This window comes from Protobothrops mucrosquamatus, unplaced genomic scaffold, assembly GCF_001527695.2.
Source record: "Protobothrops mucrosquamatus isolate PMUCROS unplaced genomic scaffold, P.Mucros_1.0 scaffold2695, whole genome shotgun sequence".
Taxonomy (NCBI): Eukaryota; Metazoa; Chordata; class Lepidosauria; order Squamata; family Viperidae; genus Protobothrops; species Protobothrops mucrosquamatus.
The window spans coordinates 67,549-78,629 of NW_015388741.1; the positions used below are offsets into that span (position 1 = coordinate 67,549).

Consider the following 11,081-nt stretch of genomic DNA (forward strand, 5'->3'; position numbering starts at 1 on the left):
CGAGGCGTAGCTGGCAAGCGGCAGAGACGGAGCAGGCCGACCACCAGCTGGCCCAGCCCAAGGGAGGTAAGGCACCCGCTGGAAAAGGGGAAAAAAATGGCGGACAAAAAAAATGGCGGACAGCCTTGCTTGGCGACCCCCATGAAATGGTCGATCGACCCCAAATGGGGTCCCGACCCACAGGTTGAGAACCACTGTTATAAATAAACCCAAAAATGTTCACTCCATTTTCACGTTACATAAAACCTCCATCTTTAATGCATTCGTTTTCAGACCCATTCTTTTTCCTCATACAGTCCAGCGTGAGCTGCGAATCATCTTCTCATCTAACACCGCAGGCTCATCTGCAGGCAAAAGTACACACACGTTCTCATTCCCATCCGGCATATTTTTATCGACACTACAGGCGCTACACTCCTTATACAATTACCCGTAAACAGATTAAACAACCAGAGGGATTTCTTATAGCCTTGTCCCTCCGCAATATCAAATCAACTATGTACTAAGCATTCCGTTTTTCTCACACATTTCTATTGTATACCACTCTTAACTGTATTCGGCAAACATTTATCACCACAAATTGCAACTCCACATTCGAGACAGGGACAACTAACTCGCCCTGGTCGACTCGCTGTGGGAAAACTCACTGCGGGACAATTCAACACGCGGGATAACTCGAGAGAGAGAGACAAGAGTAACTCAGTGCTCTGGTTCACCCCAGTCTCAAGGATGTCTGAGTTGAGAAGATACAAATATAAAGTGAGATTTAGTCCACTACTATCCATTTGTCCCACGTTGAATTGTCCTGTGGCAAGTCAGCCGTTGTGAGACAGCCATGGCGAGTCAGCTGCGGCCAGTTGTCCATTCAGGAAAAAAGCCTGATCTACATACTCTCAGCAATCAATGCACTTTTGCTCACCGTCATATTTTTTCTGTCAAAAGTTCTGCTAAACATCTTCCTAAGCACTTAAACTAATCCTGCTTGGGGTGTGTGTGCTACATTTACACAACTGCATTTTTCTCTAGGTGTAGGAAAATAACAGCATTTTCTTTCTCAAGTCAGATATGAATGCAATATTCACAAATACGTTGAATGGCCACTCCGTATTTTAATTTTTCCCAGGCACACCAAAACTTAATTGGCAGCTTCACTATTTTTCTACATTATCAAAAGATTTACAGCTTTCTTTTCACCCTTTTTTTTGGGGGGGGGCACTAACTTTAAAAGCATTTAACTCCACTTTTCAACATATCATTGTAATTTCCATACAAATCTATAAAATCCTCCTTCAAGCGTTTTATTTTGTCTGCATTCCCAATGATTTTATTTCTTTTTCATGCATAGGCAAAAATAAATCTGTTCTTAACATATTCAAAATACAGATCTTTTCCTGGGTCTTTGAATGGCTAGATATTCCTGGCTCTTTGAATGGCTCTTTTTTTTTTTTTACGGGAGTATTGTTGTACCTTGTTCCAACTGTTGTCCACTGTTCCCCAAAATTCGTTCCAGATTCTTTTTGTTAACCCCATTCTGTGGACTGTAGCATAATGCCATCCTATTTTCATACATACTCATGGCAATCCAGTAATACCAATACATAATTGCTAACATACATTTTAACTCTGCCATTCATAATTAAACCCACACCTTCGCTTTTATGCATATATTCATCACCATGGCTCTTTCAGAACACACCCAAGCTTCATTCAGCTCCACTGCACTCTTCCCACTTTTCTTGATTTCATGAACAGCATAACTACTTTTTCTTTTTATTTCGAGTTTTGGGACATTTGGGCAGATATGCTATCAGTGGCAACTAAAGTCCCTATCCTATATAAGATTTGGTATCTATCCTGGAGATTTTGCAAGCCAACAAACTGTTGCCTTCCTCTCACCAGTTAGGAGAGCGATGCAGCGCACCAATAAATTCAAGGTACTAATGGACACTGGCCAAAAGAGTTTTAGAAATTTTTCAAGTCATTGGTATTCAAAGGGAATTATGTAAAGAAAATGTGGCTATTACTATAATTCAGGGCTTTTCAACCAGTGGTACGGGTACCACCTGTGGTACATTGGCACCTAGCAGGTGGTACACGACCATCCTAGAAAAGTGGTAGTGGGCGAGGGGAATGAGCTGAACCGGTGGCAGCACCGCACAAGCCTGAGCGAGAGACGGCTGGAGCTGCAGGGCTGTCAGGACTCAGCGGAAGCACCAGGATCAGTGCCACTTTCCAGCTGATTGGCGCTTCTTCGGGGCTGTCAGGGCTCAGGGGAAGCACCAGTGGAAGCTCGGCGCTGATCCTGGTGCTTCTGCTGAGCCCTGAAGAAGGACCAATCAGCTGGAATGTTACCTTATCTCCAGGGTCTTGTGATTTACATTCAGATGCCTGGCAACTGATTCATATTCATGACGGTCAGTGTCCCAGGGTCATGTGAAGTGACCAAAACCTGCTGCAACCACCCAGCAGACGGGGGGGGGGAAATAAAAACCAAACACCCCCCACCCCACCCCTGGTGCCAATCCTCAACAGAAATGCTCACAACAATGAAAACCTCGGACAGGAGGAAGAGCGCCACCGGGTGGCCAGGCAGGTGTCTTGCTCGGCTGTGGCTTGGGGGGGGCACTTTTTTCAGTGCCATTGTAACTTCGAACAGTCACTAAGCGAACTGTTGTAAGTCGAGGACTACCTGTACTTTATCACTTTTTTCCTTTTTTGGGGGGTCATCAAGTTTTTGACCCCTTGCTAGGCGACTGGTGGGACTCGGATGTTGCCATATCCGAAAAGTGGTACAATGGGTGAAAAGGTTGAAAAGCCCTGCTATAATTCATATCTTTACAATCCTATCAAAATAAATTATCTAATCATCAACACGACACCCAAATCACGTAGGACTTTGAAAGGATCTTTTTCTTTCCTGTCCTCCCAATGCATTAGAGCAGCAAAACAATGTTTTCTGCAAGACTGGACATATCAAGCAATCAAACAGCAGGGTGTTGTGGCCAAAACCTGGCTCACCAGAGCAACCAAATTGCTTTGAAGATACAACATAAACAGATTAAGCGTACAAACAATCACAGTGTACATTGCACTTCCAGCAAAGCACCGGTTGCTTGCTGAGCAGCCCTGAGCAAAAGCAGAACCACAACTTATACATCTTTGGCCTGTTGCATTTTAAAGACCAGATAAAGAAAGAGGCAGGCACAGTGTGAATTACAGCATAACGTTGGAATGTTTTTGGATAAACCCATTCTTCTCATTACTGATCCTTTCCTACTAGGTCAGCATGCTAGCTGTACTAACTTTGAGATACATAGTCAGTGAATATAAATAATCTGGGTTATTTGGGCCTCTGATTCCTGTTCGATTCTCCCCTTGTTGCCACTCAGGATCAATTCAGCTAGCTGTGAATGTTTTCCTGCAAGGGGACTATAAGCAGTTCACAATAGGGGGGAGGGAGGTATCTTATAGCAGGGCTTTTCAATCTTTTCACCCATTGTACCACTTTTCGGATACGGCAATATCCAAGTACCACCAATCGCCTAGCAAGGTGTCAAAAACTTGATGACCCCCCCCCCAAAAGGAAAAAAGTGATGAAGTACAGGTAGTCCTCGACTTACAACAGTTCGCTTAGTGACTGTTCGAAGTTACAATGGCACTGAAAAAAGTGCCCCCCTCCAAGCCACAGCCAAGCAAGACACCTGCCTGCCCACCTGGCGGCGCTCTTCCTCCTGTCCGAGATTTTCATTGTTGTGAGCATTTCTGTTGAGGATTGGCAGCAGGGGTGGGGTGGGGGGTGTTTGGTTTTTATTCCCCCCCATCTGCTGGGTGGTTGCAGCAGGTTTTGGTCACTTCACATGACCCTGGGACACTGTGACCGTCATAAATATGAATCAGTTGCCAAGCATCTGAATGTAAATCACAAGACCCTGGAGATGCTGCAACATTCCAGCTGATCGGTATTTCTTCTGGGCTCAGCAGAAGCGCCAGGATCAGCGCCGAGCTCCAGCTGGAGCCTGGCGCTGATCCTGGCGCTTCCACTGAGCCCCGACAGCCCTGAAGAAGCGCCGATCAGCTGGAAAGCGTCACTGATCCTGGTGCTTCTGCTGAGCCCTGACAGCCCTTCAGCTCCAGCCATCTCTCTCTCAGGCTTGTGCGGTGCTGCCACTGGTTCAGCTCATTCCCCTCCCCCACTACCACTTTTCTAGGATGGTCGCATACCACCTGCCAGGTGCCAATGTACCACAGGTGGTACCCGTACCACTGGGTGAAAAGCCTTGTCTTATAGCAGTGGTGGCGAATCTGTGGCACGCGTGCCAGAGGCGGCACTCAGAGCCCTCTCTGTGGGCACGCGTGCCGTTGCCCCAGCAGAGTTCACCAGAGTAGCTAGCACGTGGTGTTTGGAAACGACACGGCAGGAAGTGAGCGAGCAAGCGGCATTGGCCCCCCGGGGATGCCCCAGAGATGGCGAGGGACTGGCCCTGGCCACGCTCACCCAGTCTGCTGTGACCACTGCAGCCACGCCCACCCAGTGGGCTGTGCCCCCCCCCACAGCCCCTGAGGGCGCCACAATGCTGATGCAGCCCTGGCACTTTGCGATAAATAAGTGGGTTTTGGGTTGCAGTTTGGGCACTCGGTCTCTAAAAGGCTCGCCATCACTGTCTTACAGCGTTGGTAGGGAATGCAGTCACGATGTTTAAATGGGCACTTTTAATCGCTCCAGGAAGAGATGGAGTTTTTACAGAAGACAGAAAAAAAATTTCCTTCACTGTTATTTATATAGACATGCACACAGAGAAAACAAAGAAGTGCTCAAGAAAGAAGATCATAATACCATTTGGAAAAATTCATCGGTAGGATCAGGGGAGTTGTGTTTTGCTGATCCACGCTGTATGACAAGAGCCACACGTTCAACATCTTCATTGTCGGATTCGTCATCTTTCTGTAGCAAGAAAAATAAACGAAAGTAAGTCAGGTACAGCATGTCTGAGAAAGCACACATACCTCATGCATGGCAGGTACATGTGGCCACAGGGATGCTGCAACACAAGTGCAAGGACAGATTATAAGACATTTTTTCAGTGCTGTTGAAATGTCATTAAATAAATGGTTGTTAAGTCACGGTCCACCTTGAGTTGAATGCTACATTACCTGGACCGTCAATGGATGCAGAAAATGCAGTCTTTCCAATCATGTAGTCCAGATTTCTGCAGTCCAGTTAATGTAGCCCAGCCCCAGGCACTACATACTTAATCATTAATCTAGAGTTCGCTTGTAATGACTGAAATGAAACTGGGTTTATTGTATTCCTCTTTCTGGTTGTATAGGCTATAATCTGCAAGGCTTGTGCAGACTTTTGTGTGTGGATTTAGAGGTTAATGCTACTGCTTAACCAAAAAAAAGGCCACCTTGCTAACCAGTGCTTTTAATGTAGAATTTTATTATTTTATTATAGAATAAATTTATTTTATAGAATTTGGAGGGGAAAAAAATCTGTAGCTGACCTTGGCAACTTGGCATGGTTGGGCTCAGGAATTCTGGGAAGTGAAGTCCACAAGTCTTAAGAGTTGCCAAGTTTGGAAACCGCTCAGCTAAACAATAATAATTTCCTCCCATGGAAATTCTGTGTCACTGCTATAACTCAGTGATCCTCAAACTGTGGTTGCGTCAAATACATGTTTTTTTAGAAGACACCAAGAACTGGCACAGCACATTCTCTTAAGGAATCATGAGTTTCCAGAAGCTAACAAGTCTCCTTTCTCAAAATGTAAGAGAAAGTAGTAGAACTATTACTACTATTTAATTAAGCTAAATGCTTTGGCCAATTAAAACTTTAACCATGTAGTACAATTATCCAACCCTGCTTAATTAGTAGGGTTTTGCTCTAAGAACCACAATTATGTTCTGAGAATAGTTGAATCAATCCCCTCCCTTCCTTTATAAAATTTTAGTAGGCTATCTATTAACTGGAAATAAACCTATTTTTCATCTTATTGTGAAACCAGTACCCTTTCCAACAAAAACTACAGGCAGCTGGAATCAGCTCTCTTCTGGGGTTCAAAAAAAAATCACATTTAAAAATGCTTTAAAATAATTATACAGTAGGGCAGCCATGCTGAATCAGTACTTAGTAAAATATTTATTCTGCTACACAGGGATTTAAGAATTTTGGAAGACTAAGGAAAACCCAGAGAGCCAGTTCATGGTATGTTTAAGGCAGGAGTAGACAACCTTGGCTCCTTTATGACTCGTGACTTCAACTCCCAGAATTCCTGAGCCAGCCTGGCTGGCTCAGGAATTCTGGGAGTTGAAGTCATGAGACATAAAAGAGCCAAGGTTGCCTACCCCTGGTTTAAGGCATCACCCCAGAAAATGGGAGCCCATGATTTTTAGTCCATCTTCTGTACACGTTTACTTGAGTGACTTTGAGCCAGTTATTTTCTCTCGGCCTATGAAGGAGGCAATGGCAAACCACTTCCAAAGTCTTGCCCAAAAAACTGCAATGACTTCTCCAGACAGTTGCCAGGAGACAAGACTGAGTCAAAGGGACACACACAAAAGGAAAGTCCACAATACAGGCCTAATGAATATACAGATTTAGTGCCAACTGCTGAGACAACAAAAAGCATGCATAAATAAATGCGCAAAAAATTTTATACCAACACATTTACAAACCCCTCTGAGACAAAATTAAAACTTGCCCTTCCACTGCAATTCCATGCCAAAAGTAAAACTTGCCCTTCCACTGCAATTCCATGCCAAAAGACCAGGTCACGCTCACATTCTTATCCTGGAAATCCAGGTCAGCTCTCCCTACTGATGTTAATCGATCACCTTGTCTTTAGATTAGACTGGGCAGTGGCAGCTGACCCTTGGCCACCTGGGAATACCTGCTTCACCTGGTGCTTTTACTATTCTTATCAGGGCCCAGCCGGCATCAGCTACACCGTGCAGTGTTCCTCAACCTTGACAATTTTAAGGCATGTGGACTTCAACTCCCAGAATTCCACAGCCAGCAATGCTGGCTGTGAAATTCTGGGAGTTGAAGTCCACATGCCTTAAAATTGTCAAGGTTGAGAAACACTGAGCTACAGGGAGTTGTAGTGCCAAAGATTGAGGATGGCTCCCAAATCTTTCCCCTTTCAAGCTTCTGTCACTTCAGGCTGACAGCCATTCCCCATAACCTAGCGTTTCTGTCAAACCTGGCAACTTTGAAGATGTGTGGACTTCAATTCCCAGAATTCCCCAGCCAGCCACAACTGGCTGGGGAATTCTGGGAATTGAAGTCCACACAGTTTGAAGTTGCCAAGGTCCAGAAAACCCTGCCTTAAAACTTTCTCTGGGGTGACACTGCCAAGGGAGAGTTGGGGGGGGGGGGAGAGGGCTGCAACCATGCCAAGAAAAGTAACCAGGAAGGGGTGTGTGTGTGTGTGTGTGTGTGTGAGTGACACATATAAAGGCTATGGGGTCTGTAGAGGACGGGAGAAGGAATGAAGGCAGTGCAGAGGAGGGAAGGGGAAATTGCAGCTAAGGGGCAGAGATCACTGGGAGGCCAGGTGGAAAGAAAGGGGGCGGCCGCCATTTTAAATAAGATTATTGTCACTCTTCCCACTCCAGTGTTGGAAAGAGAAGAGGCAGGTTTTTCTCCATCCCAGCCCGGGAGGACCTTCTATCTGCCCGGGCAGGAAGAGGAAGCAGCCTCAGGCACTGATGATGGAGCCATTAAATGGGGGGGAGAAAGAGGCTGTGTGAATGGGGTCCAGCGGAGAAAGGAAGTTACGAGTCAGAAGGGAAAGGGGGAATGGGCCGCAGGTTTGACTCCAGGGGTGGTGGTGAGAAGAGCCACCCAATTTGCGGAGGGGGCGGGGGAAGGCAGACAGAATAGCCTGGAGGAAGCGGCGGAGGGCAACGCGAAGCCAGAGCGGCCGGTGGCGCGAAGGGAGGGGCAACCGCGACCGTTGTGGGCGGGGCTAAGCCCTGCGTCGTGAAAAGGGGCGCGCGGGCGGCGTTCTCACCTCTCTCAGCTCCTGCGTTCGGTCTCTCATAGCTTTTGTTTCTGTTTTTTTTTTTTTTTCACACCTCGGAGATGAACTGGCGAAAGGGCGGGGAAAAGAGGACGGAGGGGACCCAAGGCGCAGGCGCACGAAAGGCTCGCAGACTCTTAGCCGACTCCTCCTTCCTGGCAGCTCGATGGCTCTGTCTTGACGGCAGGAATCCCCCTCGGCCGGACGACGACTAAGTAGCACACCGTCCCGGTCTGCGCATGCGCACGTACTTCCACCTTTCGAGGGTCCGGTTTTCAGTCTTCTTCCTCCCACCCCCTCCCCAGCCAATAGAGAAACCGAAACAATTAAACCGGAAATATATCAAACCCCAATAATGAACGTAGAACTGTGTGAGAATGGCAAGCTAGACACCGCCGTCCTTTCTCGACCGGAAGTTGGTTCGTAAATCAGGAAGCATTTTCAGACTGTACCGGCTAAAACGTTACTTCGCGGATTTAATATGGCCGTCGCCGGAAGTCCATTTTCCTCAACCGGAGGTTTTTTCAATCTCTGCTAAAAAGCGCCATAGAGCTACGTAAATTTGCAGAGTGCAAATTTGCCTTTAAGGCTTTTTTCCTAATTAATATTCCCGGTTTATACGCCAAATAATGCCGGTTTATCTGAAAGATGAACTACTCAAATATATTTTCTTGTCCGAAGTCATTAAGTAACCGCACTGCCAGCCTCTACTTTTAAAGATAAAGTATTGTCAAGCAGTGTTTCTCAACCTTGACAATTTTAAGGCATGTGGACTTCAACTCCCAGAATTCCACAGCCAGCAATGCTGGCTGTGGAATTCTGGGAGTTGAAGTCCACATGCCTTAAAATTGTCAAGGTTGAGAAACACTGTGACTTACCACAAGTAAAAAAACAACACTAAGCTCTCCTTTCTCACAAAAAGCAAATAGCCGCCTTTCTCCCGCGCTTCTAGGGTTGCCAGGTGTCCACTATTTGAGTGGACAGTCCACTTTTTTCACATTATGTTCACTATTTTTTTTCACAAAATAGTGGACATTTTTTTATTCAAAAGCTTTATGATGAAATGGTACGTAATCTAAAGCTGTACAGTCTACTTTTTTTACTACTTAACCCCCCCGCTTGTCCGCTATTTTTTGGAAGCAGACCTGGCAAACCTACGTGCTTCCTTTTGACTGTTTCTAGAGGTGATTTTTTTTATCAGGATGTTAGTCAGCCGTTGAAGAGGAAAAAACAAAGTAGCTGCCTTCATCTGTGAATGAAACAAGCAACACCCCCACCCACCCACCCTTCCTATAATTGTCCTCCTCCCATAATTGTATAGTAGTAATACTAATCCTGTTAGATTACTATGGTCCGTTGAGTCAACCGTGGGAAGAACATTCAATTCAGAAATAATTTTATTCATGCACTCCCTGTGAATGTCTTTAATCATCAACATGACTTGCCAGTAGCCGAAAGAAACTGTGTTGCAAAAAAATAATAATAATCTCAATACAATGTTGCAGCTTAAACTTCTTTCAGCTGATAATTAACAGCCAGGCTGAAACTGATAAAGCCGCATCTCTCTCAAAGAATTAGCAAACAGGCAAAATCCATTCAAGATATAGATCTCTCCTGAACATACAAATGTGGCAATCTGTTGGAAGAAAAGTCTTCATCCTGGTTCATCCAAGCTGGGAATAAACATGGCAACTGCTTTGGGAAGAAGGTTGTAGTTTATTGGAGAGGAGAGCCAGACAGGAAGATGGTTCTGGCAGCAAGAGAAGTGGAAAAAAAAAAAGGACTGAGCACATGTAGGGAGCGGGTTTTTATACCCTCTGGAGCCTTTTGTTTGGAGTTATTTCCTGTTCCTGTTTTGAGGCTATTTCCTTTGTCCTATATCCTGATCTGAGTTTGGGTGTGCCCTTTGGCCTTTGTGAGTAAGGTGACCAACTTTTTTACAATGAAAAGGAGGACACAAATAAATTGAAGAAAAAAATATCGTAAATAAAAAACATTTTATTCATTGCAACAATAATACAGACAACTTGCATGTGCAAAGTTTGCCAGCGGGGTGTTTTGGCGTGCTCAGCAGCAATTCCTATTGGCTTTCGAAAGCCAATAGTGGGAGTAGCACAGCTCATGCAAAAGTTGAAAAAAAAACCATCAAAAAAAGGTGCCAGAACGCCGTTCTGAGCGTTCTATGAGAAAAAAAAAGCCCTGCAGATTAGTCTTCAAATATCGAAAAGGAGGACAGAATTTACAAAAGGAGGACTGTCCTCCCTAAAGGAGGACGGTTGGTCACCTTATTTGTGAGTTAATCCTACCACGTCCTGCCTCAGGTGGGGTATGCAGATTTTAGGTCTTTGTCTTTCCAATCTCCTAGCTCCAACTTTCCTGATGGTTTTCATCTGCATTTGTACAGAGCTGGCTTCTGCTTGGGGGAGGCAGACTTGGGGCTATTAAGAAAAACTGGGCATGCTTTTCTGTCTCTTTAAGAACCTTGGAGGAAATATATTTTTCTGCCCTTTTAATATTTCCTTCTTTGGGGGGCTGACTTCCCACAACCCTAAAGTCAACACAAAGACGCACACAAAAGGAAGATCTTACACACTCAGCAAAGTTAGATAAGAACATCAACCCATCAGAGCTGCACATCCGCCAAATTAAACATTTCAAAGGGCATGTTCACACACCTCCCCAAAGACCACTTTTCCTGTAAATATACAGAAACATGCAACAGAAAACTGAAAGCAGAAAAAGACCACGGGCCGTCAGGAAAGGATCTTTCATTTATTAATAAGTGTAACCTCTGGTATCATGAAAAGAATGTTTTCCTGAATGGCTGTCACCTTTGGCCAGTTTTATTCTTTTTGTGTGTGTAAAGAATTTCCATATCCTGAGGGGATTTCTAATGGCTTTGATTGAGATGTCTGCCAACTTCCTACCAGCTTCATCCAAAGTGCCAAACTTGGCTGTGTAGAAGGAAAAGTCTTCATCAGGGTCCAGTCCAAGCCAGGAATAAACAACATGGCGACTGCTTTAGAAAGAAGGTTGCAGTTTACTGAAGAGGAGAGC

At 45.2% G+C, this 11,081-nt stretch overlaps 1 protein-coding gene across 1 annotated transcript in view; it reads right to left on the reverse strand.

Moving 5' to 3' along the window:
* The window catches only part of LOC107296228 (syntaxin-4), a 26,374-nt gene extending 18,316 nt beyond the window's left edge, over window positions 1–8,058 (reverse strand). Inside the window, exons 1-2 of the mRNA XM_015825578.1 lie at window positions 8,016–8,058; window positions 4,835–4,942 (exon numbers count right to left, since the gene is read on the reverse strand). Of these exons, the coding sequence (XP_015681064.1) occupies window positions 4,835–4,942; window positions 8,016–8,045 (138 nt within the window). The 5' untranslated portion in view covers window positions 8,046–8,058. The remainder of the gene's footprint in view (window positions 1–4,834; window positions 4,943–8,015) is intronic.
* Window positions 8,059–11,081: the final 3,023 nt, after the last annotated feature.